Source organism: Ceratina calcarata, unplaced genomic scaffold, assembly GCF_001652005.2.
Source record: "Ceratina calcarata isolate Rehan_Ccalc_2016 unplaced genomic scaffold, ASM165200v1 scaffold308.2, whole genome shotgun sequence".
Classification (NCBI taxonomy): Eukaryota; Metazoa; Arthropoda; class Insecta; order Hymenoptera; family Apidae; genus Ceratina; species Ceratina calcarata.
This window is the reverse complement of record NW_017153345.1, coordinates 204571-232401: the sequence shown is the minus strand read 5'-3', so window position 1 is coordinate 232401 and position 27831 is coordinate 204571. Positions and strand designations below refer to the sequence as shown.

At 42.1% G+C, this 27831-nt stretch overlaps 3 protein-coding genes across 7 annotated transcripts; all 3 read right to left on the bottom strand.

Annotated features, from left to right (window-relative positions):
• Window positions 1-198: 198 nt before the first annotated feature.
• Window positions 199-11861, bottom strand: LOC108624368 (ATP-binding cassette sub-family G member 1). Of its 4 annotated transcripts, none has more exons than XM_026813053.1 (13): window positions 11756-11861; window positions 10696-10814; window positions 7034-7164; window positions 4931-5048; window positions 4214-4403; window positions 4004-4149; window positions 3000-3238; window positions 2636-2926; window positions 2406-2563; window positions 2170-2338; window positions 1988-2088; window positions 1566-1907; window positions 199-1491 (listed from the first exon to the last, which is right to left on the bottom strand). In XM_026813053.1, the coding sequence occupies exons 2-13, from the start codon at window positions 10746-10748 to the stop codon at window positions 1333-1335; spliced, it is 2097 nt and encodes a 698-aa protein (XP_026668854.1). In that variant the 5' UTR covers window positions 10749-10814; window positions 11756-11861; the 3' UTR covers window positions 199-1332. The 4 variants fall into 4 exon arrangements, with proteins under 4 accessions (XP_026668854.1, XP_026668855.1, XP_026668853.1 ...); XM_026813054.1 differs by lacking the exon at window positions 11756-11861 and adding an exon at window positions 11660-11749; XM_026813052.1 differs by lacking the exon at window positions 11756-11861 and having other exon boundaries at window positions 7034-7367; window positions 10696-10761.
• Window positions 11862-14062: 2201 nt separating this feature from the next.
• Window positions 14063-14751, bottom strand: LOC108624372 (40S ribosomal protein S28). The gene is made up of 2 exons (XM_018023635.2): window positions 14315-14751; window positions 14063-14248 (listed from the first exon to the last, which is right to left on the bottom strand). The coding sequence occupies exon 1, from the start codon at window positions 14576-14578 to the stop codon at window positions 14381-14383; it is 198 nt and encodes a 65-aa protein (XP_017879124.1). The 5' UTR covers window positions 14579-14751; the 3' UTR covers window positions 14063-14248; window positions 14315-14380.
• Window positions 14752-17956: 3205 nt separating this feature from the next.
• On the bottom strand, window positions 17957-27563 carry Atet (ABC transporter expressed in trachea). Of its 2 annotated transcripts, none has more exons than XM_018023633.2 (12): window positions 26475-27561; window positions 24120-24280; window positions 21928-22148; window positions 21279-21396; window positions 21005-21194; window positions 20723-20930; window positions 20469-20645; window positions 20031-20398; window positions 19778-19946; window positions 19603-19703; window positions 19355-19510; window positions 17957-19275 (listed from the first exon to the last, which is right to left on the bottom strand). In XM_018023633.2, exons 1-12 carry the CDS (start codon window positions 26475-26477, stop codon window positions 18931-18933), a joined length of 2217 nt encoding a protein of 738 aa, XP_017879122.1. In that variant the 5' UTR covers window positions 26478-27561; the 3' UTR covers window positions 17957-18930. The 2 variants fall into 2 exon arrangements, with proteins under 2 accessions (XP_017879122.1, XP_017879123.1); XM_018023634.2 differs by having other exon boundaries at window positions 18931-19275; window positions 24120-24277; window positions 26475-27563.
• Between the last annotated feature and the right edge of the window lie 268 nt (window positions 27564-27831).

The window sequence follows — 27831 nt, the reverse complement described above, 5'->3', positions numbered from 1 at the left end:
CTTTATTTCTTGTAATCGAATGAAAAACGATTCTACAAATATTCATAAACTTACCACGAGTATTTATAATACGAGTCCGATTACCACATCCTCCGTCGTGTATACTTATTATACGCATTTTTTTATGATATTATCCTTTGAATGTTTTAATACTCAATCAATTTCTTTCATGAATCTGTTGGAATGAAATGAACGTAATACGAAAAGCATATAATTTTATTCATAGTAAATATACGCTATAAAATACAACGAACATTATGCCAATGCAGCATAGGCACATGCGTTCGCACGTGCAATATTTTACAAAAGTATATATATATATATATTTATATATATATTTATATATGTATAGATATCGACCGATTCCGATCACGCTAATATTTTGCATATATAACTTGTATAATTTATCCCACTTGTGTAAATAGATACAAACGCGTTTTCCCATTAAAGTACATTTGTCAAGCCAGGATGCTAGTCCAGAAAAAAAATACAAATAAGTTTGATCGATCATTCGGAGTTTCTTTTTTTATTCTTCGTCAACGATAAGTGTTACGATTACCTAACATACTCGACGAGAAAGAAGAAGAAAAGTCGGTGAAAACTGACGATAAAGTTGTTATTTTAAAGTTTAAAGCTTCACACTGTCCCAGTGTACCTTTTACATTTTCGTTAAATGTAATCTCGATTAGAAAATACGTTTTGCGCGTAGACAGAGACATGAACATCAATTGCAGCAGTCGCGATGATGATTGTACAATTTCGCAAGTTATTACATGTAATAAATCTGGCAAGATTCATCCTTAACAGACAACGTCGTTCGAGTCGTCCGCGTTAAAATTAAAGATACGCTTTTATCATTGTATTTATATCATCCGTAACCCTCGTGCATCGTCAAGCTCACAGCCATTGGTGGATGTAAATGTAATTGCTCGCGAAACATTGTCGATTAAGGCCCCTCGTTCTCTTTTGAACAACGGAATCAAGGACTCTCACGATTGTTCCGTTCGCCTTATCTCGAGTACATCCTCGCGGTCGAGATCACACTCGCTCTATTAAATCACATCGCATAGCGGATACAAAAAGACAACGACGAGATATCCTAAACAAACAATTAATCGTGAAACTCGTTTTAAAATTAATAAATAACATAGTTCGTAGATTTCGCGAATCCGTCGATCGTAGGCGTGAACGGTGTATAACATTCCATTTTTCCTTTACACAGTCGATCGTGTATTTTTCCGTACGACGATGCTACAACGATCCATCATCACGTTTACCCTTTAGCGTTGATTCGTAGAAGTTTCGTTTAATTGACGATAACAGCGGACCGATTTATCGCGCAGTCTTCAGTTTCCAACGAAGGAACAAGTAGGCAACGATTCGAAGAACGAGGAATATCAAAAGCAGGGCAAGAATGTCGAGGGTGAAATCGGCATCGAGCATGTCCAACTCCTCCAACGTCGTTTCTGGGTTCTTGAAGTGACAGTATACCTGGAAAAGCGTTCGATAATAAGTAAGCGTTACAAACTAATACGCAATGAAAACTGAAGGATCGAACTTCGCACCTGGAAACATTTAAGCTTTTCTCGGCCGAAGGAGTACGTGGCCAGCGCGGTTCCTTCGAAACCGTATCTAATGTAGCTAAGATACGTGATCCATCGAAGGTACACGGGAATGGCGTCGAAACTGACGAAGAAGCCAGAGAACAGGAGGAAAGGCACGGACATGACCGGTGCCAAGAACACACCGTTCTGTACGTTCATTGCAGCTCCGACGACCAGTCCGACGGACTGTGCGACGAACGAAATTAGTAAACACGTTCCCAAGAACATACTGAATCGCATCATATCCGGTGGTTGACTCGTCATGAAATATACGATCGACACGTACATAATACAGAATATTGCCTGTAAGAGAATTACAAATTTTTGATGCAACGACATGAAGAGGAGATTACTGTATTATCTGAGTCACATTATCTACTTACCTGAAATGGTATATCGGACACGGTTATCGCTAGATAATAGGCCTTAAGAGAATACCATCTGTTAAAGTTTTCCTTCAGGAGCACTGGCAGTTCTAGCGGGACTGTAATCAGACGAAATTTGATTAGCTCGTAATTAAACTCGAGTAATTAATTGAAAAAGGAGAAAGGAATATATCGCTTACAAGATAAGATCGTGATGGTCATAGACGTATACATTAGAAACAGCATGTTGAAGAACAGAAATCCGAGGTTGCTAAGTACTTTAGCACCGTCATTCCCGATATCGTAATAAAGAGCGCCGATTAATAATCCTACTAGAATATGTGCGAAGAGTCGAAGGTACATGAGCGTCTGTAAATAAAAGAAACAATTAATAACGCTCAAGTAAAAAAAGAAAAGATCGCATCAATCTGCTTACCCAGTCTCTTCGACTGAAGAGTAACGTTCGCTTCAGAACGATCCAGAATTGTCGGCATTCAGACGTCGGGTATCTTTCCGGAGTTACTACAATCGAATCGTCGAGCAAGGCTACATCCGCGTTATCCTTTTTCTCTACATCCATGGGTATCGCTACCTCTGCGGCACAAAAAGCACGCTAGTGAATATAATCAGGACAAGAGCGGATTTTAATGTTCTCGAGACACGTACCTTGTTTGGCGATGTCGTTGGTCGCAAAAACTGGAATGATACCCTTGTTATTCATTTCTTTCGTTTTGTCCTCTTGGAATTTCTCCTGCAGATTACTAATATCGTTCTTATCTTTCTCTTCTGCTGCGCGTTCTTCGCCGTCTTCACCTTTCGAGTACGATTCATTATTGAGTCTCTCCGGTTTGTTTTCTGGGAATGGATATCCCTCGCGGATATCGTACTGTCCATTCTTTATAGCGTTCACCAGGTTCTTGATATTATCTCCGTACTCTCCGCAAGACACCTCGATGACTGGGGATTGAATTAATCAGTGATTCGAGATCGTTAGTGTACAGAGAAAACGTAGATGTGGATGATCGCTTACTGAAGGAAGCTGGATTGTGATAGCTCGGGCAGTTGAGACCGATGTTTCGAAGGAAAGGCACTAATTGCGATGTGGACCCCTGATAGACGCACTGTCCTTCGGCCAACGTGTACAAAGCGTCGAACATCTCGAAAAGTCGAGCGCTGGGCTGATGGATCGTACATATGATTGTCCTTCCACCTCGAGCCAAAGTCTTCAAGAGCGAAATACATTGGAAGCAAGACGAGGAATCCAAACCACTAGAAACGAATTTAGAAACATATTATTGCCATGGGTAGATTGAAACCACGCTCGAATCGCGAAACTTTTTGTGTATTTGCATAAACCCTGGACTGATTTTATTAGTCGTCTCTTTTTCTGTCTGCACAAAAAGAGAATTAACACCGGCAGACCTTGGAGAACCGGTTACGCCTTTTTATCGAGGTCGCTCATATATCGATAATAATTTCGTGATAAATTCGATGTCACTGATTCGACATCGAAAAAATCGTGTCTATATGTAATGATATCAGCACGATTTCAGTGAAAGCGAGAGCAAAAAGAGTTTCAAAAACTTAGACAAGTTAGTTGCAGACTTTCTCTTCTTAGCTGTTATTATGTGCGTTCATCCTTTCATTTCGTTGTTCAACGAAACTCTTTTTCTGTATCTGAGCGTAGCCAATTTTTTTTAAACAATTCACGATATTTATAAAAGATTGTCAGATTTTTTTATGAAATAATTAGTTGAATATTTGAACGTCAATTACAAGTAAATAAATTCTTAAGAGATTCGATGTTCCATTATTTCCGTATTTTGCTGGAAGGGACGTGAACTTCGGAGATAATTTGCTGACACTGACCGTGCTTTCGTTTGAACGTTATATAAAGACCAAACAGGTTTCTCTGGCATTGATATTGGTGAAAGTGAAGGTGCATAGAGAAGAAAGAGTACCTCTCTTTCCCTGTGTTTCTTTCGATCCACACGAAATTCGCACGTTTCTGAAGATACGATACGATGATCTTACCTGGTCGGTTCATCGAAAAACATTATGGGAGGATTGTTGACCAGTTCCAATGCGATCGAGAGTCTTTTCTTTTGACCACCGCTCAGGTTTGAAGTCATGGTCCGATGATGCTCGGATAGTCCAAGTGTTTCCAGGATTTCTTGTATCTAAACGAGAATGAGAATCTGTTATAGTCTCGAATGTAATTTCTCGGTCACTCTCCTAACGTACCACTTCCTCTTTCTCCTCCTTGGTGACATGCGGTCCGAGTTTAAGATTCGATGCGACTTTCATGGCTTCAGCCACGGTTAAATTCGAGTGAAGCTGATTATCTTGCATTATGTAGCACGATAGCTTTCTGAAGGCACTAAGGTTCCTCTCATGGCCGTTCATCGTGATACTTCCTTCGACGCCTAGCCATCTATACGCATCGTCGTCGTTAGAATCGATTCAAGAAAAAAAGGATCTATGACGAATTTTATTATTATTCGCGACTTGTACGGAACGGGTTTCGAGCGCATAATTCTCATTAAGCATCGCGCTAACGTCAATGCGATGACGTCGGAGGACAAAATGAAACAGCTAAGCAACAGAAGAGATATCAATCGGATGTCTTTGAATTCGGCCGCACGTGGCTTGCCGAATTCTTAACAATGTCGTCCTTGTAAAAATGAACGTCTGGCATTTCACGACGAGCGACGATTCCCACGTCGTTTAGAAAGTATCGTTTCCGTGTTTACAGCCGAAAAAATTACGCAACAGTGTCGCGAAGAAAGCGAAATCGGGCGTCGAAAAAAGAAAGTGAAACGCGACTCATCATGAAAAATCAGCGTCGGACGTCGTCGTTCAGGCTCGTTGGAAATAGGCTGGGATATGAGAAAATTTGAAAAATGATCCGGCAATGAGCAGCGAGTGCGCTACGAAACTTGCATAAACATAATGACTCACTTGTATCCGGTGAGGATATTTAAAAGAGTGGACTTTCCTGCACCGGAAGGCCCCATGATAGCCGTCAGTTCTCCAGACCGCAGCCTTCCACTGACGGATTTCAAAATTGTCTTCGCATCTGAAAATCAATCAAACGCGTTCCACGCTTAAAAATCCGTTTCATTTCTTGTACATTTAAAAAATGCAAATTTCCATCCTATAATAGCATAAGTAATTGCAAGTCGAAGTTATCCTTGATGTTTTCTATAATAGAAACTTCTTTTCTTCGAATCGATTATCTTAAACACTTTTTTAATTCGCTTCGTTAGACGGTGTTACTATGCAGTGTCAGTTGACAAGCCGAGGCCTACATTATGATCCTATGGGCGTTACATCATACAATTTCACGTGCATGCAAAGATTGCATGACTATGGATTCTTTTTTGCAATCGTAGCGTGGCCCGCCCATCTCGTACGGACCAGATTACGGTCAATTAGAAAAATTCAATTCAAAGTTCCACGATTCCATCGAGTTAAGAGGCTCGGTTCTACCTGCGTGCCAAATCATTTGTATTCAGAAAGTATTAGACTTTTGCTTGACACGTAATACATATGCATGTATATTTACGCGTGACATTATATATTTTAGTGACTGGCGTATTCAACATCTCAAGTTTTCATTAGCATAAAGATGCTTCTTGCAAGTGATATAAACCGCAGTGGTTCCAACAGTCGACTGCAGGATACATATTAGTTATAATTAACTATTGTAAATTATTTAAATCTCTATAGAAACTGGCGTTTTTAAAATCATCTGCTGAATATTAAACGGAGGAGCTAAACTTTGGCGAGGCTGCTTGTAGTTGCGCAAACGTGGATTGCAAAAATATTGCTGAACCGTGTACATTCACTTTCTATAAGCAGTTATATTGCCCTAATCTCTCGTGTTGTACGTTTGTACACGTGCAGGTGTGCGTTATAGACATGACACACTGACTTTATGATAAAATTACCAGAACTTTGAACTTTGTTCCCTCAAAAGAATAACAGATTCTTGATTATACATTCCTCGCGCTTTGTACTAATACGACTGTCTCTTGTTCCGCGTTATAAAAAAATTCTCGAGTTTGCAGGGATGTATTTATTTCGACGTTACATTTATAGATCCGATGTACGTTCAATGAAACAATTGCCGAAGCATCAACCTGGTCATTGACACACATACGGTTCAACGCGATATCCTACGATTGTGAAACGTTAATTAGGGAACAGAGCAAAGTTCAACGTAATTACAGTTTTTACTCCGTCGAGATTTAAATGCATTTAATTAATCATAATCAGGACTACTATGAAATTTATTCTCGATTCTTTGTTTACATCAAAGCGTATAAAAATTCTGTGGTATTTCATGGACAAACATATCAGCTCATTGATTTGAGAAAAACGAATTTTTCATATGCACCGGGCTAGTAATATTAAATTAGTGAGCGATAGATGTAAACACGATCCCAACGAAACGGAGGTTTATCGCGCGACCACTGCAATTGGAACAGCAAGTTGGACCGAGGATAAATTAACGATAAGTGGAAACAAAGACTGGTCTTCACGAATTACTCGTCATACGACCGTCTCAGCTGCGCTTATCAAACCGACGCTTTCTTTCTCTCAACATTTAATCGCGAACGTCTTGAAATTTGCACCAAGGTTATACGTATCATCGTTCGGAAACGGTTGTAACCGGTCTTCTTACAAAATCTCGGTCACTACCTATGGCTAACCGCGCTCGACGAGTCCTGTAGAAAGTTATGTTTCCACAGAAAATGTGAGCTCGACTTCGCTTTTCAAATAGTAGAATCATTAATTTACTATCAGTAGCAATGATGATTCACATATTATCTAGCTCTGCGTTGATACGAATATATCTACAGAAATGTTGCATGCAACTTGTAAATTCTATTGACTTTTTTACTCTTCTTGGTCGCTAAACAGTATTATCGGAAGTGCCGGTTCTCACAAGGTTATTGACTTTTTTTGTTAACTAAGTCACGAGTATAATGACCCCGTCGGCTATAAGCTGGTTTTACACTTCGTACAAATGTGTAATATAGAAAATACTGTACTTACTATTTTTACCACCCTCTCGCACCCTGTATGTCAGATCGGTGAACGCCAAATCGACCGGCGGTCTCTTCGGCAGGTGGGTGATCGTTTTCGGTTGCGCGGGCACGATCTGCAGCCTCGTGCCCGAGCCCTTCCTAGGTTGCAACAAGATCTCATTGGTGTTATCTTCCCGCGAACTATTCCCCTCAAGCTTCATCTCGTCCTATTTTTATTCTCTCAGCCCGAGTAAAATTTAAATCGCCGTTCTCTTTCCTCGACCAACTTTCTTTCAAACCAACTGGTCTTTTCGCAGCGTTACGTTCTCGTTAGCGGACGCACGCACAAATTTTCTCATCGCCTGAAAAACGATTCGTTACCAAGTTTAACTCGATTATACAGCGTCACGCGACTGCGTAAATGCAAATGCGGTTCTTTCCGCGGCGCGAACACAATGAATCTTTATATTTCCTCTTATAGGTCCTCGAGAATTGAAATTTCGTTGCGCGGCGGTATATCAGTTCGGAAAAATCGTCGGAAGCATGCAAGTGGATTTCTTTCTTACAACCGGCGTCGCATTTCCCACGCATTTCCCATCAAGGGAAGCATTTCCCAAGCAAGGAAAAGACCCGTGAAGGGGACACACCGGCGATATTTATGCCGGATTCAGCGTGACGAAACGCTTAATTTAAACGAGCGATTCCAGCCGCGGCTAGGCGAACGGGAATCGCATGGTGTTAGAATTCAGGGGCGGCAATTTCGAATAAACCGCGTTCTTACATCATCGTAGCAACGACGCGTGGGAAGTCGATATTGGAGCGACAACTGCGTAGAGTAGAACCGTCTATCCTTGAGTCGGAACCGAGTGCATGTCGAGCTGGAACGCTGCACGTCCTCGTATCACGCACTATCGTTCGGGCACGGTTTCGAGCGAATCGAACGTAGCACACACTCGCAACGTTTCACGGGTAGTGCACGCCACGCGTACTGCGAAAACTGGACGCTTCCGGGCATGCACGGCGATAACGAGGAGGCCAGCGGGCGCGGACACGTACGCAGTTCTTCGACGATGCTCGATACTCCGTGTCTCGAGACTGACTGGCTAACTCCTACTATTTTACTGCACCGCGGCCATCACCATTGACCGCCGTTGCTTTCCAGCACGCTCTTACTCGCTTCGAACCACTGCCTCTCGCTCTCGCGCCCGTTTCCTTGCTACCACCGTCTTTCTAAAGCCGTCACAAAGGAGGACGATCGAGGAGTTAACGCGATCAAAGTCGAGATCGTGCTTGCCCGGAGCTTTTTAGTTCCTCGCCCTGCCCGTGGTAATTTGTCTCTTTAATAGTTTCATTCGCACGTCCGAGTCTGTACCCGGCCGATTTCTTCGACGATCGCCAAGTTATTTTTAACAACGTCTCCGACGATTAAGGCTCTGCAGCTTTAGGAGCGATCAAGGTCGATCGGACTTAATTCTTTATGAAAAAAAAAGCGCATGTAATAGGGACGTCAGAGTTGGGATGAAATGAGCAGCGTCATTCTTAGGTTTAAAACTACCTGCCAAGAACTGATTTAAATTGCATGAAACGCCGCGGTCATGCGGTAGATCTCCCATAAATGGCGTTAATAAAATCTGAATTACAGATTGCCAATGATTGACATGTATTTCACCTCTGTTCATTTCGAAATGTGTTCTACATGGTTCGAAATGAACCGATGGTTCGACGCATGACCCTCGCATCACGTTCGATCAGCGTCATCATACCGTATGCGTTAAATATAAGGACGAAAAAGTAGTTCATGGGTGATCTATTAGGTTTGCCTGTAAGGAAGTTTGAATTTGCCTACGAGAAGGTGATTGGATTTCGCGTGCACCAAATCTGATCCATGAAATCTGGCTCATTAAGTTGTCTCGGAGCGAATCGGTTACGTAGAAGAGGATACAAGGTTTTAGTTCGTCGAATAAAAAATGTACTAGTCACTTGAGCGGAAAGCAAATGACGAATGACGTATGTCGCGATGAATTCTACCGTCCACGTCTATGTATCATCCATCTCGCTCTATCGATAGCGCTATCGGCATTTTTCCGCCTCTTTTTCTCGTCTAATACATAAGAAGTAAATGGCGAACGCATCGGGATTATTCCATTGTTAATGAACTAATAGTTTATGTCAGTGATAGGATTGTCCGTGCAGGTGTCGTTCGAAATGATAACCACGCACGACGTATCTTAATCGGGCCATCTGTTTATCTTGTTTATGGAACGAATTTATTTCGACAAATATTACATTTCTTTTCGTGTGTTTGCTCTTACGTAGACGGAAAGGGAAAACGTGTTGTTCTACACGTAGTCATGCAAATATTTCGAATTCCACGAACTTTCGTCCTCTTCGCAGTTACGCGATTCACGTATTTGCATTCCGTGCGCAGAGATTTTAGGAATAATGAGACAAGATACACTTGGCATGCAGAGGACGTTTACTGTAAAAGCGAATGTACATCTCAGTTTAAAAACGAACGCAGATAAGCCGACAAAGAATTTTGAAGAGTATGACGCTAAAAATCAAGTCACGCGCTTCGGGTCCAAGCTTTTCTTGCATTGAGACATTGATAAGCGTGATTATCTATGTTTAAGCGAATTCAAAGCGCAAAAACGAGGCTCATTCATGTCCTTTCAGTGATTTCTTGAAATTTTAAGAAATTTCTTGTTGTTCGTTTCTTATGCAACGGCGAAGCTGGCGCAAGGAGTGAAAGTTCATTGCCAAAACGAGTGCTATGCGTCGAGAAAATTAAAGTCCTCTACTATCGATAACGTTATCGTGCAGAATTTTATGAATCTATTCGGAATAAAGTTCGCTTACTCAACTAGAAGCGCAAAGTCCGAGCGAGCAGTGCACTTGTTTGGCAGCCACGATAAGAACATAATTGCTACAATCGCGAGTACAACTTCACATTAATTTACACGCCACATACGTGCTTGTAGTCTATTCTGCAGCCATCGTCAATTACGAATTCTACTACGATCATTAAAACGAATTTAAAAATCTACAACTCGATCACGAAATGAATTTGTTATCGTCATTTATGCAACGAGCGATGCAATTATTTTCAAGAGATTTTTAAAAATGATTATTATACAAGAATTGGATTCAAGAGTTCAAAGATATGTATTTATCGATCGAGTTATCGGGATTCGATTGAGTTTATCGGAAAAGCTGTCGAACACTTTGGTCAAGGCTTAAGATACGCGTGAGACGAATAAGAATTCCAACAAAATATTTCAAAGACTGTTATCGTTCTCAAATATTCTCGGTCAGGAGTCTGAACCCTTAAAGAATGAAAAGGAGTACTGACACGTGCTTATTAAAAGTTGAATGGACTTCAATGGACAATAATAGGCGGAAGGACACTACGGTTTATAATTCAATCGTTTGCGCGTACATACATATATACATGTACTTATCAATTGATCAGTACAATCTTGCATCCGTTAAAATAAAAATACTCGATGCGAGAAACATACTGGTAACCAAAATTTATATTGCGCCACACGGGGGATACAGTTTGCTAAATCAGGCGATGAGTAAATTTGTGCTTGTATAATAACAAAACGAACATATCGCTGAAGCTTGAGAGAGGTAGTTACTAAACAAACATTCACAACTTTCACGCGTGTGCATCGTTTTGCTCACCGATCGAGTCCATTGTTAATTAAATATCCGTTTAGTTTTTCGTTTTCCACCATTGTTCAATTCGTTTTACTACCGTGGACGGACTTGTACTTTGGCGCCAACGCGACGAGTGGAATTCTCTGTAAACAGTCAGAAACAGGTTTTTGGAATACAAGGATTGAATACAGATTTTCGTAGACGATCATAACGAAATGCGTGCTTGTTTAATTTGCATAGTTACGCGATGTATAGGAGAATTATGCGATAGGATCTGCGACAAAATTAACGATCGTACAATAGGATAAGAAAGATGAATATGTTTTTATTCCGTTTGAAGGAACAGTTATTTTCGTGGCAAACTTGATTTACCGTAAAAAGCATTAGTTTTCTACAACGGTTAACGATACTGGCAGCTCGACGGCCTTGGCAAAAGCAGATTAACTTATGCGATTCATTAAATTTACGTAAGCATGAAAAAAGCGTTGAACTTTGTGTCGAGATGATTTATACAACGTCATTGAAGACTTATTTGCTAGGATGAATAAGAATATTACAATGAATCTTAAAACTAGACAATAATGGATCGAAAGGATTGAGAAAACCAGAGTCGCAAGGTTTGAACATGGCGGGAGACTAAACAATCAATAAGTTTATTCTATTCTCGCGAGAACATCAAAGGTCTTCGTGATTATAGTGAATATTCAACGAATTGGATGGAACAACGGCGTGCATGTAAATTAGTCTGCGGTTATTAAAAACGCGCATAGCATAAGCGGTTCCCAGTTCGAAGAGCAAGAAAAAACGAATGTTTCACTTCAGATGCGGAGAGTGACGCGCACTACAGCATTTCCTAACCGCAAGAACCCGAGGTTATACTCGAAGCAAACCAACACTACTTAGTTTCGCGTTATATGTTCCATCCATGCACGGAATTATTTCACGATCGCTATTCCACGAATTTGTCCGTATCCATACTTATACGTACAAACGATTTCTTTTAAATTACGAACAGCGACGACGTCGAAGACGCACTACGAGGTGTAGCCGGAAGCGGTAGAAAATAGAGGAAAATGTGACGTACCGAGCTCTGCGTCTGCCAATACGCGAACCGGCGTTTTCACGAACGGTCTCGATCGATGCCCGTCGTCGACTGTTTCAAATCTTAATCGTGATCGTTGCTTAACACACGAATAATTAATATCTCCATTCGAAAATTCTATCAGTGGATTGGTCGCCGATTAGATTATGGGATTCCCTACTTCGTTATATAAGTCCCCTCCATCCATGTTTCACATCCCGATTCCAGCTTTTTACATACTTTGCTTGTGTTGAAATCCGAGCGTAGTACCAATAAGAAAAATAACACGAACTCCGTCTCGTTACAACGTATAATTAACTAACTCAATTAGTAATATGTAAATCGCGTCATTGATCGCAGTGCGAAAGGAAGGGAAGAGGAAATCTTATTCTAGAATTAATAGCAGTCAGAATTGTCTGGTATAAAATTAGTATTTATTCATTTATTCATATACAACTGGTTGCAGCCATTAGCAAATTTCTGCTATGTACCGTGTACATAACAAAAGTTTCCCAAGTCACACCACGAGGAGGTTGCTGCAATTGGTGACTCGCCCTAACTCCGACGGTCCCATCCACCCGACCATTGCAAACTCGAGCCCGATGCTGCGGCAAGACATTCGCAGCCACCTTAAACTCCCGGTTAAAGCCAAGGTTAAAAAAAAAAATAATGCAAGATTGACCTGCCCGGGAAGAAGACGGGAGTGCTAGCCACTCCCAATCTCCTTGAAGCTAAATTCCGCGGTTGTCTGTATTATTCATGAGCTTAACACGATTCCCAACCACCCTGCCATTGCAAAGAACTACACTGCGGAAAGACGTTCGCAGTAACATATACCGTTTCCCCCGAATGGAAGAGAGGGCATAGTTTAAACAAAGTATGGACCTGCCCGAAAGAGCACTTAGAGTGCTAGCCACTGCTAAATACTCTTGAAACTAATTTCTTGAGTCTTCACCCTGTACGAAGGGACGCTACCCTGAGCTATCGAAACTTACAAGCTAATAAAGAACCTGAGCTACCCTAAGCGATGGAAGAGCACAGAAGCTCAATGTGGTTGCTTCGCATTCGTGCTGTTTTGGTGGGCTATCACCCCATTACAGGCGATGCCCGGGTGTCGGGGGCGTTATACTGTAACTCCTATTCCGGAGTTGTGCAAGCCTGATACACCGTTAATCCCGAACAAACGCAAGCCGCGAGGAACCGGATAAAGGTAGTTTGTAAATGAAGTAGGCAACATAGATCGCGTTGATACCTCACTTACACACGAATTTTGAAGACGAGGCTAAGCTGGGAAACCGCTTCTGGATGCGAAGAACTTATAATCGTTTCTTTCGCTACTGCTCGTCGACAATCGCGATGAAAGATCCTTAATAGGTTACCGGTTTTGCACGTGCGACCTCTCCCCCACCAGCCCGATCCTGATGAATCGAATTTACTGAAAATAGGCGATCGAGAGAGCGACGGAACCGTCTAATCACCGCGTAAAACCGGGCCGTGTAACAGCGGTGCGCGTCGCAGTAATCGGTTAAAATTCCTGAAACGCGGCACGGAAATTCTGTCCGCCATGAACGCCGACGCCACGCGGTTCGCGCCAAGATGGCTGCATCCGCACCGCATCGTGCCCAAAATGTACAGAACTTTCGCCTTACCGGCAACGATAGAAGGAAAGAAAAATTAAAAGGGGACTTACGCTTGCCGAAACGCCCGGTGAAATCAAACCGCACGCAATGGGGAGTTAGCTAAGTTCAGGAATCCAGCATGAGCAAGCAATCACACACTAGCCAGCTTGAGTATTAACACTAAATACAAACAACTCTCAACGATTGATAGAAAAATAATGCAAAAGTCGCATCGCAATCAGAAGTTCCAACTATGGAACTCATGATTACGAGCATCATGTTGATAGCGCGGATGATCAAGCTCGACTAAAGTCGCCAAGGCCGGCTCGTTCCACCGGGCGATGGTTGCGCCATCGGATGTCCATTCTTGTATTGCGCACATAGCATTTTTCTTCGTTAAACGGACGTGGAATAATACAAAATAATATAATGAAAATTGTTCGTAATTTTATCGACTCTTCAAGCCATTTCTCGGCTTTCAATCAATTCGATTAACGATGTTGAGAAATGCGTTAAGTGCGCCGGAAGTACCGAAGGAAGTGACCCCTACGTACAGAACTTGGCGTGAAAGAGAGATGGACGTATAAAGGAACGGTCTCTGTTAACCACGCCGAGCTATGCCCAGAAATTTCTAGAAATATTTGTTTACTAATTATTTTTAAGGGAACGTAATATAAAACATAGGACCATCGAGTTTTCGTTTACTACTTTTAATTTAACAGCAATACTGTCATTCCGTAACAACAGCTACATCGTTCGCATATATTCTTTGGTAAAAAATAACCGGCAAATCTTTAGTCGATCGAAGTAGAGTATTTACATTAAAAAGGAGCATCGAATCGTCAATTTTAAATGCGGTTTGTTCTGCTCGAAGCATCTAAAAAATGAATGTTGGATTAACGGTTTTTCTGTTGCGCTTAAATTCAGACACACGTCCTCAGACCTTCTTGCAGCTGCCAGATTGAGTTGAATATCTCCGTGGAACTTCGAAAGGGGATGATAGGGTAGTTTAACGAAGACGTCTGGCCTCTCTTTCTGATTCTAAGAGAGTGAGAATGTCCCCTTCTCGTACCGGACCCTTCACGTTTCGAATCAACTGCCTGTTCTGCTCGTTCAAAAATTCCACTTTGACCTGCGTGCACTGCCCTTGGGAACCAGTTCTCCCTAGGACTTTCACTACCCTCGCGCGAACGATGGGCTTTTCCATAATTGACTGCGTGCTAATTTCGAAATTCCGCTGGACGGTAGATTGCAATCCTCTCTAAGAGTTCTCTAAACTGCAGCTCGATTTCTTGCCAACTTAATCTCACAATTTCTAATATCATTCCGAAAGAGAGAAATCGAAATTTGGTATGTTGTACAAAAGAGAACATCTGGGAATAGCGGATAACGAAGCGTACTTCCACGAGTCCCATTGAATTTAACTAAATAAATTGTTATAATATTCTAATCGTAAATTAAAGGAATCGGGAAGCATAAAGAAGCTTTACTTTGGTAGCATTGCTAAATGTTAGCTTAAAATAGACAGTTGTGCATTAGATTGGTCGGTCGCGGGCCACGTGGATCGCATTTTCGGTTACAAATTCAAAACGCACAAGCACCGAGGAGAGATTACTCCTCGATGGCTCAATTAAAATGCGCGCTGAATAAAGATACAAGATTATTCCATTTCCATACATTATACAGATGCTTTTATTCATTTGTGCCGTAGTACAAACGTGCCGCTCCTTGCTTAGAACACGAAATGTTGAAAAGTTTCGCAAGGACGCCGGAATACATTCTTTCATTGCCCGCGTGTGTTACATTACGATGTACTTATCGTCATTCGTTATTGAATCTTGTTCTTGTCTCACGCTCCTCGTTGCCCACATTCTTCGTTTGCACGCACACACGCACAGCCTTGCACACGTATACATTTTCGTTTATGTATATAAAATTACAATACTTGAAAAAAGTGTCATGAACTGTTATGCGATACATGCTCGGGCAATGTACATTTTATTACATTTACGTGTGGAGTACGTGTCCTAAAAGCGGGAACATCATTTTTTATTTTTTATTCATTAATAATCAATTCTCTTATGCTGCGCATCTACGTGTTATGCGAACATGACGATTAATCGAATTCGAACTAATTAGCAGCAGTCCGAGAGTTCTGCCCACAAGACAGTCGCGTGTAATTAAAAATTCGCTGGTTGTTTTTTTTTTATTATTTTTTTATTACAGTCTCAGTTCTCCCGAGCACTTGAACACAATACGCGCTGATTCGTGTGGATTCGAATTGAACGATCGCATTTTACACCCCGTCCCTCTGCCCCCGCATGTTCTCGATTGTGTACGCGATCGCGCAGCATTATAGAAGAAGACGAAAAGTGGAATAAAATACGAAACTGATAAATCGAACGAAGGGTAAACGCATTGGAAATCGTAGTCCAGTTCCATGTTTGAACCTTGGCTCTGTGTAATGTCTGTATGTGCTACCTTTACGAGTAATTATTAAATATGACGATTATAGTACAACACGATTGAGTAATTGTAAAATGTATCTTCTAGTTCGATTCGTATTTCGAATGTACACGACACTTTCATTAAGTGACTGTTACGAACAAGGTTCAAACGGAACGTAAATCACGTTCATCTTCTAAATTAAACGAAAACAGTAAACATGATCCATCCCTCGCGTCCCTGTTCACTCGATTTCAATGCCTCTTCATATCTAATTCCATTAGGAATCCTTAATCTTAAGATTTACGTCGTACTTATATACATAGATTTATATGCTTGCACGCCAAATGATTAGCTTGCCAACACTGAATCACAGACATTCCAAGTTATCGAACGCAAATCAAACAGAAATAATTATATAAACTTAATATATATATATATATCGTATGAAATTAAAGTATACAATTCCACTATTAACTGGTTTACAAAGGTAGAAAATAAGATAAAAAAAGAAAGAACGTAATATGTAAGTATACGATCACACGTACAATGCGTCGCGTCGTTGTTTCTTGTCTACGCTATTACGATTGTTTAATTCACTTAATTTTACGATAAGAAAAAATAAGAACGATAACTATGCAGCGAGTCTAAAAATATGAACATTTCTGCCTTCTTCCCCGACCTTCACCTTACTTACATGATTCACTGCTTCTTTTTTCATTTTTACAAGACGCTCTTAAATAACCAGCTCACGCGCGAAGCATAGATTATCACTGCTTAGAAATCATCGTTTGACACTCTTTTAATGGAGTCCTAAATCGCCCTGACCTTGTCAATTCGTAACTGGAAATGAGTAGAAACGTATCGACGATCGGTTGGATCGGTAGTGTCTTGATTTAAGTAAAAAAGCACGACTCCTCTTGGAAACTTCTAAGCATTTAGTATGCGTTAAATACTGCCATTCACTTACGTTGCGATTACATTAAAGGTAACAAACGAATATCGGAATATACATTAGTGGTTTTTACTGATGGGTAACTCAACTGTCTCTCGATGATGATAATAAGCCGAATTTATATTTGATCGAGATAGAAAAATATTTATATGATGATCGTAGACTGTACATCGTATTCGCGTCTGAAAAACTTAAGTGCGAAGTTACTAATTACAACGATAACTGTACAATCCATATCAGCTATTGCAGAATGATGCCGGCGCGGGGATCTAATTGTAAATCATAGGTAATCTATGAAGATCTGTTCTTTCTTTTCAGTTACTTTTCAGTCGTTGAATAAATGAACCTGTAACGGTAAGAACAGTGCATAGGCCGTGAAACGAATACCTGTAAATGTCTCCAAAACCAGAATGAATCTCATTAAATTCGTTAACGTACAGACTCACGTGCCCATTTTTCACCCCGTTTTTCTTTTTGTCACTTCTGCCCCTCTAATTAAAAGACTATACCGTAATAAATGTAACAATGTTCAGCACTCCCACTTAAAAGCAAACGCACAGGCAGCTAGTGATTGGTCAGGTGTGAGCTTTTTACAATAATACGTTCGTCATTTGTTTTTTTCATCATTGTCGCTTAGATATTATAATTATCGAATTATCTATAAATGGAATGCCGATATGGGTAAGGATTGCCCGCGACCCAAGTTACTTTCATTAGCAGTACAAATATTCCAATAGGGTATCTCGCAGACATACGTCAAGTGTCGGACGTTACGTAAATTAATTTTTGGTGCTTCGGTGTACAGTAGAACCCGTTTAAGTGGTTGTTTCTCGGAGCATATCGGATCAAAGTTGATGCTCTTAAGATAAGATTTGCCTATTGTGCCAAGTCGCTCCGGTCTATACTTCATTCGTTAGTGAGTTATTATGAGTCCGACGCAGCATGCGAAAAATTTTGAGTGAAGCATAGACGGTGACAGTCGGAAAACGCAGCGGGAACTCCTTACTATCTTTAACCAATCGACACGTATCAGAGTCGAGATGACATGTGTACATAAACAGATGCTCACAAGTTACTTCTACTGATATTTCATTCATGCTTATCTCCTGTTTTTTTAGCTACTGCCGTTCGATTGCGACCACCTGACCGGGCACTACTGTACGTAAGTTTCTATTGACTATTTCGTTTTGTCCGATACAGTAGCTAAACGATTCGTTGGTCGTCTTTGATTTCGCTGGTATATCTTCGAGATACGTTTCGTAGTAGACGAAATGAATGCAACGATGAATGCGCGAACACGTGAGCGATAAAGGATCCGTTCTAATCTTTGATTCGTAATTTCTATTGCTTATCTATCGAGAAAAGTCTATGTCTCGCGTGGTGCGCTCACGCTCGTTGGAGGGACCATGAGAATTGAACGGGCCTAAGGCTCCTGGCGAGTGTTTTAATAATTGGCTACGAATGTCTTTTTTTTATTTTGTTTTGCGTCTCAATTGAATGCCGGTGGTCTTTTTCTTTCGGTCTATTATCGATGATTCACAATTCCAACGTAATTTCTGCGTTAATTCTAAGTTTACCAGAAATGCCTAAACGTCCTATGCGTTTTCTATCGTTAATCACTTTTGACGGCGCACGAAACAAGATCCGGAAACGCGTTCCTCCATCGCTATTCGTTAAATATATAAATATCGAATGTTTCGTTCGATCGTAAACGATGTCAATATATTTACATAGTGGAAATTATATTTAACTGCAAATTCGTCGTTATCATCTTCAATATTTCCTCCAAATGAAATGACGAAGCGAACGAAGCACTGTACACCCGAAACTAGAACGTTCCGAAGGCGATTCTCGCGGCCTCGTCGTTCAATCGCAACCGTGAGTGCACGTAAGAAAGCGGCCGAGACTCCATCGGCTCGCAGACAGTGTGGAAAATCTTTAATAGACGAACGAAGATTAAAACATCTCATCGCACCACATTTTTACACGCCCGTTTATGTGCATACATCCTGCCCCGTGAATCCGACTCGCTTTCCAATCTTTTTCTCTTTTCGGCGAATAAATTTAAATTGCGAATTATTCTTCGGTGCGATCGTGGGATGATACGAATGCTCGTAACACGATGAGGCGAAATTTTTATTCGGTCACTGGTTTGGTTTTTAACGAAGAGATCGTAACTTCAGTCTCAGTACAAAGTAGGCGATCACCCTCAAGATAAGCAGGAAACCTGTCAACGCCACGGCGTCCACCCAGAACACCGCGTCCTGCATCGACATCTCCTCGAGGAACTTCAACGGGCTCTTGAAGTGGCAGTACGCTTCGGAACACTTGAGCTTCGCACGATCGTAACCGTACACAGAAATCATGGTGCCTTCGAAGCTGAATCGAACGTAACTCACGTACGAGAGAAACTTCAGATACTTTGGAATGGCATCGAAATTGACGAAGAAACCGGAGAACAGAATGATTGGCACCGACGACACAGGGCCGATAAACACTCCGGTCTAAAGAAAAGAAACGTACGTTTATATTATCGAGAGAAATGATTAAAACTGAATAGGAAGGTAGCGAAAAGGTTCTTACCTCCACACTCATCGCTGATCCTATCACTAAACCGATGGATTGAGATACTAACGCTGTTAATATACATATAGTTAAATACATCAAGAATCTATTAGTTTCCAATGGTTGCGACGTCATGAAATATACAATGACGACGTACGCTATAGAATACACTATCTGCAACAGAAACATCGAACGCGTTCATCGAAATGTACGCTGTCGTGCGCGTAATCGTGATATCATGACGAAACCGAGAATATTATACTTACTTGGAAGGGTACGTCAGCCAGAGTCCTCGCAAGATAGTATGATTTCACGGAATACCAATAATTTAAGTGTTCTCTTACGAATACAGCCATTTCAGTCGGAACTAAAACAGGAAGAACGCAATTAGAGGAAAATAGTAGGTTTATCGTTCTCTCATTGATCGCGAGATCCACTTACACGTAAGAATGGTAGGCATCATAGCAGTGAACATAAGAAACATCACCGTGAAGAAAACGCAGCCGGCGTTGCTCATTACTTGCGAGGCTTCGTTGCCGATGTCGTAATAAATTGCACCGATGAGTAACCCGACGATTATGTGGGATATCAGCCTTACTCTCGTTAATGTCTTAAATGAAAAATAATCATCGATAACATTTCTATATGAAACAGGCAGTGTAGATCGGGACGCGAGCCACGCGGACGTACTTACCATGTCTCTTACTTGTGACAAGAATGTCCTTTTAAGGAGTATCCAAAATTGGGTAAAACTGTTCGTCGGAAAGCCAACTTGTTGCTCTATACTTTCCGCGCTATCCAACAACGAGGTCGTGCAAGATATCGGCATGTTAATCACAGTACCTCCGTTCGGCTGCTTCGCTACACCGTTCGGTATCAATGCGGTCTCGGATTTCGTTTCCTGCTGCGGCGATTCTTTCACGATGTCGTTCGGCACGGTTTGCACCGCGTTTATAGCGGTCGTACCTTGATGATGTTGATAATTCGCGCATCTACCATTGTTCACCGCCATCACCAACTTGTGCACGCATTCCCCGTGTTCTCCGCACGCCACCTCCATAACTGAACGAGATCGGTTTTTATTAAAAATAGTTCTAATATCATGAAACCTTTCGATTCTCATTTTGTTTACCGTAATCGGCCGGATTGTGATAGCCGGGGCATTCCAAGCCCATGGACGACAGGAAGGGTACCAGACCGCCAACGTTTCCTTGATATATACACTGGCCTTCGGCCAAAAGGTACAAGTGATCGAACATCTCGAACAATCGTGCGCTTGGCTGATGTATCGTGCATATAATAGTCCTTCCTAAAATGTCATAGGAATAAAGTTAGTAGAAGCATATATGCCAGTTACGTAAGAAGTTTGTCGTCGCAATTACTTACCTCCTCTACTTAACGATTTGAGCAAACTTAGACACTGATAACAAGTCGAGCTGTCCAAACCAGAGGTCGGCTCGTCGAAGAACATCACCGGAGGATTGTTAACAAGCTCCAGCGCGATCGATAGCCTCTTTCTTTGACCGCCGCTCAGGGCGCAGCTCTGTGTATTGCTCGCGTCGCTTAGGCCGAGCGTCTCGATGATTTCTTCGATCTGCGGGAGAACGCGGTGTCATTAAAATTATTCGGGGCATCGTGCTCGAGATTTAATGAGATGCTTCGACGCACCACTACTTTCTTCTCGGCAACGCTGATATCTTTGCCTAGTTTCAAATTCGCTGAAACAGTCATCGCCTCGTAGACCGTGAGGTGAGGCAGTACACGGTCGTCTTGCATTATGTAACAGGACATTTTCCGAAATCTCCTGAGGTTCCTGTCCTTCCCGTTTATCAGAACGGACCCGTTTAAGTGGGACGTTCTGGAGACATAGAATAACGTAGCGTCTCATTCGATCTACGTCGTGGTACATGCAAGTAATTGAGGAATTCGAAATAGGACTCACTTGTAACCAGCCAAAACGTTCATCAGCGTACTCTTCCCGGCGCCTGACGGGCCCATGATCGCCGTCAGCTCGCCGGAACGAAACTTCCCGTTTACGCATTTCAGTATCGTCTTGTACCCTGCAAATTGAAACGTGCGAGCTTCAGGGTCGATTATCGTTCAAGTTTTTTCATTTTTATTTATTCTTCCGCGATCCGTTTCTACGATAATTTTGCCGTTTACGTAACGTGCACTTCGCATTGCCAAAATAAAGTCTGCGATCTTGCCAAGTTCACGGGTTTTGGGCATTAAAATTTAGTTAAACTGCAGGTTTTCACGGATAGCTGCGTATACTCTGGCTGACCTCGTTACGGACGGGTGCAGTCGCACTGTCGAGGTGCATCTGGACCGGGTACCAGCCCGTGTGCGTCTTTATCGATTCTTTCGGCTAGGTCGTTCACACGCGTTCTTCGACAAAATACATACCGAGTGCGCTCTCACGCACGGGAGTTCGCGTATCAGGCCGGTGCGTACGAAACGTTTCGCGTCTGGACTTTGTGTTCAGATAATCATCTGTCATATTCGTATTTTATATATATGGAATCCTAATATGAAATTCTACGACGTTCGCTTCGTTCTAAAGTTTTATCGTTCGTTCGGAGAAGACCAACCTCGTTTTCTTCCCTCGGACACGCTGTACGCGAGGTTCTTGAACTCGATGTCAACCGGTGGCCTCTTCGGTAAATGCGTCAGAGTCACTGCAGGCCTCTTGCCGTCTTGTCCCGGGCTGTGGTTCGGTACTTTCCTCACGAACATGCTGCTGGTGCCCATTGCAACCACAGCACCATTAGTCGCGCCATTGCAATTGCAGTGAAGATTGTTCTGCGAGTCACTGGAAGTATGAAAAGAAAAAAGTTGGAGGTATTCGATCGGAAAATAGCTGTCCAGTAACGTGGTTCGGTTGAGGAACCACGTCGAGTATGACACATTTCGTTCCGATTAATTAGATGATTGTTGGTTCTCGTTTCCGTGAAACCGTCGTTTAAGTAGCATTAATAAATGTACAGCTTATTCTGTTTGTGCGCTACGTCGCGAAGTCCCCGATTCTCGTATTTCGCGTTATGGCAAGGAAAAGAAATGTCTACTCATTTCCGATTCGTGGAAGTCGATGAGAAAATAATATTCTACGTGTTACGACGACTCGGATTTTTTTTTGTCAAACGTGACTTGTGTGGGACGTCGGTGAAATATGTTTCAGAAGCCATGCGAGTTAAGCATACGAAGTGCAACCTGTCCGTCTGTAATTTGATCTCTTGCTTAGTCTTAGTTTTACGGTTTCATTAAACGCGAGGATTACACCGTTACCGAACCGATTCAATTTCCGTAAAAACGTAAACGTTTTTATACAGGAATTATAAGCCCTGACGTCCTCAACAAGAAAGATTCTATGAATTTTTCTTCTAACTTCGATATTTAACAAGTTACGTATGATTATTTGGCATTTTATTGATGTTGACAAAATCCGACCATTCCACCGTCGAATTGGCGAACTTTTGGAAAAAAATTTCGTTTTTCCTCAATAACTCCTAAACTGTAGGTCTTACGGGAAAATTGCATAGGACCTTTCTTGTAGAGGACGACGAGATCTACAATTTCCATGTAAAAACTTTTCGCTAGCGTCAATAGTTTACGAGTTATTGACGAAAAACGAAAAAACAGTTTTTTGCAAATTACTCGTAAACTATTGAAGCTAGCGAAGAATTGTTACATGGAAATTGTAGCTCTAATCGTCAGCTACAAAAAAGGTCTGATACAATTTTCCCGTAAGTCCAACGGTTTGTGAGTTATTGGCAAAAAACGAAAATTTCGCGAAATCTGAAGGGGTACCCCTTGGGAAAATCTCGGAAAAATGAAAAATTTTTTTTTGTTGTTTATTATTAGCAATATTCTTCCGACGTCTGATTTCTTTTAAAAAAATGCGTTTCTAAAGTGCATAAGCTTTTGGTATTGATTGTATAGCCAATATATCCTTAAAACACGCGACGTATACTTTTGGCGAAAGACCACCTAAAAAAGTCAAACACTTCGATGGGTACGTTTTCCGTGCGATCGATTCGAAGAATATCCAACTATTTTTATTTGTCGTTTTTAACGAAACGATTCGAGGGAAGTCTTTGTTCGAGACTTAACGCGATCAATGGGAAGACCTTGAGATACGTATTTGGGGATACGTAAGTGCTATAGCTCGCGTGTTCTCGATGCTGACTCGATGACCGCGGACCTTTCATTCATCACGGACAGAATCGAATTTCAAACGGAATTCTCCGTCGACGCGGACAAGGAAGTCACGGGAAAATCATTGTGACAAAAGAATCTGTTATTCCTCGAATCCAATGATTTCACTTTTGTTGTCGCTATCCGCGAATCGTTGTCGATGCGCGTCATGAATCACGTGCGGCATCGGTAATAGTATGCAATCATTGTGTGTACGGAATTCAAGATTGTCCGAGGCCAAAAATGTGCAAAGGTTGATTCAGCTATCTACGGGTTGAAGGTCGGACCGTTGCCATTGGATTCTGAACGATAACGCATACAAATAAATAGACACAAGGATATCCCTCATATGGATGAGATGTCCATACGAGCATTATTGTTAACCGGTTGAAAAGATCTATTTGAATATTAGAGACGGTCTAATGAAAGGAGGATTTTTTTGCACAGAGCTTCGCCTGTTATACGAACGTATCACATTTCTCCTAGTTCGCATAAGGAACGAATTCTAAAGACGTCAATCTTTTTCTTTTTGCATCGAAAATGTAGACTCTCATACATATATAAATGTTCAGCTGGTTTTATTATTTACCTGAGGACCGCATTGTTCAGGTTCTCAAGATGCAGCGAGGGCGGGGGAGATTTAATTGTCACCTGATGACTTCCGCCCGGAATGAACTGCACTTGCTCATCGCCGCTGTATCTAGATCCTCCACCAGTCAGAGCAAGAGTTTTTAAATCTGCCATTATCTGCTGAAACAATAAAATTGCCAATTAAACTTTCACCGGTTGGCAAAGTCCTTTCGATAAAATTTTCTTCGCAATTATATTGAAACGATTTATCTGCCACTCATCAAAATCATCGCACTGCAAATTGCAATATCTTCGGTTACTTAGTAAGGATCGACGTTTATTGCCACGTGCGTAGATCATGAATTAAATGAACTCCCCGGAACGTGGGAAGAGAAATGTCATTGCTACGGTTGAAATACGTTCTCGGGATAATAGCCATGAATCAACAGCGTTTAAAGGACTTTGATATTGTAAAAACGGGTTCGCGTACAAAGAGCTCTCTCCTTTTTTTGGAGCACCGTTTTCCTTTTAGGTCTTATCGCAGCGCATTAACCAAACGATATGTTTCTGACACTGACCATCACACTGTCGAAAGGTGAATAAATCCCCCTCTCTAATAAATCGACGAAAGGGACCTGCGTCGAATTTGCACGAACATTTCGGCACGTGTTCGCAGTAGGTGTAATTATTTGATATTACAAAGAAGAGCCCTTCATTACGATTTTGTTTTCGAATTCGATAATAATAGAATTAAATAAATTTGAAGAGCGCACGTGCCCCTTTTGAAAGATATGATAACGTACTTCACTCAGTAATATTACGGATTTAATTAAGCGCTTTTAAAACTGTTTTTTACTGGATATTGCAATAAAATTAATCTATTGCATTTCATTAAACGGTACCCGATTTCGCCCACGTGTGAACTTATGACGCGTTTCAGTATCACACGTGTAAGTATCAATCATCGAAAAATACTATTGATCAAATATGTACGCAGAATATTTGACGCAGGTGGTCAAGCTCTAATCGATGATTGATCGACCAAATTGATAAACACCAAATCTATTGCATTCAGTCAGTAACAAGTTAAGTGACAAATCTGATTAGTTCTGTCACATTATTTCGATTAACGATTAATAGACTTCCACGCGAGAGATACGTGTTAAAAGAATTCATTTCAAACAGACGTTTCTTTCGTTCGCGCTATTCGCTTAGCATTCAATATTTTTGTGCAAGGCAAGCGTTCGCGGTATCTACCGCAGACAAAGTTTTTTTGCTGAACGCATGCGAATGATGATTAATTATCTACCAATGACGCCAACAAACGAGTGACAGATGGGATCGATTTTGCGTGTAAAGACGAACGAATAAGCCGATACGGAATACGAAACAATCAATTGAGCCGACTATAAATACAGCACACCCACTTAGATGGTCAAGGATCATTACGCGTTTGGATGGGTCTGTCAGTCGGCCAACAAACCCGTTTGTTCGCGTTATGGTGTTAAAACCCTCGCGCGCATAAATCGGTCGCGATCGCGCAAGGGTCAATGGCCATCCGTCGCATCGCGCTCCCGAGTCTCGGCTGTAACCGAGACTAACAGAATTGTGAGCATGCTCCAATTCGAATAAATCTTAATAGACACGTGCAGAGCCGTAGCCATCGAACCGCGCTCGTTATGCGTACGTAGGTTCACCGCGTTCTAATTATGCACCGCGTTATATTTTCACTTTTCCACGTGCCTTGAGAGTACTCGGTGCCGTTCGAACCGAGTTCGATCGAAGCGAGCGAGAACTCAACCTTGCGTCGAGTTGGTGTGCCAAGATCGTACCAAAGGAAAGTCATTATTATTTGTTCGTTAAGTAGCTCCGGCGTAGAATGTAATCAATGATTCACCCGATCGTATGCGAAACTCCAGTTGTCCACTTTCCCATTGTCCAGACAAAGAAATCGCGTCGGATACGCACAGCAGTTATGCGATATTATACCCTGTAAACGCAGTGTCCGAGTGCATTGGACGTGTGTTTTATTAACAGTCACGAACGGAAGTGTCGAAAAAGGCCGTGGTAATAACTGGGTCAGCGTGTAATTCAAACAAACCAGTTCGTGACTATGCACATGTTAACAAAGTTTGGAATCGTTTTGAATAAAGGATTCTGTAATATTTTTATCCGGTATGCAAACAACGGATTTGCTTTTCGATCGGAATAGAACGCTATCCAGGTGAACGGAGAGAAACGGGGTCTAGGCAGTCGTGACAGACAAAGGAGGGTGGTTAATCCTCGAGGTAGAGCGTAAGGGCTGCGCGAGCGGCGACTAAGCCGAGGATCTACTAAACGCAGCCAGCGCTGGAACGCTGACAAACTGACTCACCATTGGTCGAAGATAGTTGTGGGTGTCCTAACAGCGTCCGAAATCATGCCCTAACGATGACGTTGTGCATCCTATGTCTCTCGGACGTTCCTTCGTGTCTCTCACCCGCACGCACAGTAATCGTGTGTGTGTGTGTGTGTGTGTGTGTGCGTTTCACGGAGAAATCGCGCTTACAATAATCGCGCTGGCAGATCGGTAGACCCGTTACGATGCGCTTTTGATCCTCGCCTTCGTTTTCCCGACGATCGATGAAAGGCTTTTCGAATCTCGAGGCCACATTCGTTTCCGATGAGGCTGCTCCGCAGGATATCGCTCTCGGCACAGAAACGCACGGCTCTCGTTCCGTGTAAACGTATAGGAGAGCGAACGTATCGTAGTCGACCGATCCGCGGTGTCACTTGCGACTGACACTGACAGCCGAGCTAAACTATCGGCCGATGCAACGCACAGTCCTGGATCAGCTGTCGGACTATGCACCACGGTTCGCCTTTGCCAACCAAATGAACTGAACTGGCAGAGTCGGAGCCAGGGACGACTGTGACCATCGGGGCCCTCTCCCACTCACTTTTCCTCCTCTTCCTCTTCGAATACTCGACGGCGAGTCGAACGCTGAGCGCGTTACCCTTTTATTAAACGATGACTCAAGACATTTTTCTTCTGCCATCGGTCATTCCGGAGAACAATGAAAACTCGCGGAACAACTGTTTCTATTTTACCCGCCACGAATCAAAAATAGCGCCGGCAGTATGTTGACGATAATAAAGATAGGGCTTAGGAGATTTGTCTGTTGATCGATGGCTTTCGATGTTATCTGCTACGTTCTGATTTCAGAGATCGCACTTTAGCCTCCACGAATTATTAATTATGTAACGGTACGTCGAGTTCCCGAGTAAAATTACTGAGTACGAAGTTTCGCAGACGCTATTCCAAGGATCTAATGATAGGAGTCGATGCGATCGCGGCTATCTTGCAATTTGCCTGCATGATACGCGACATGAAGTTAGAAGGCCGGGAATTATCTTCTTCCGTCGAGAGTTAAAGAGATGCGCGCGAAGAACGTTTGAACGGACGCTCGGTGCGTGCGTTCAGGACCGTTTCAGGCGGCTAGTTCAGATAGTTCTAGGGTATGTGGGTGATGTGGCACGTACCTGCATTTCTTCGCGCATGCACGACAATGAGCTGGCTCGTCGTTAGGTCGAGATTCCTGCGACCGGTGCCTCGAATATAGTCCTAGTCCCTGTCTGTCTTTCGAAATAGAAGGGAGAAGTCGTGGAAACGAGAAAGGACGAAATCACGTTGAAAGGACGGAGACGGGGAACGGGTGAACAAGGCGCGACGTTTCGAGTGGGAGCAAGAA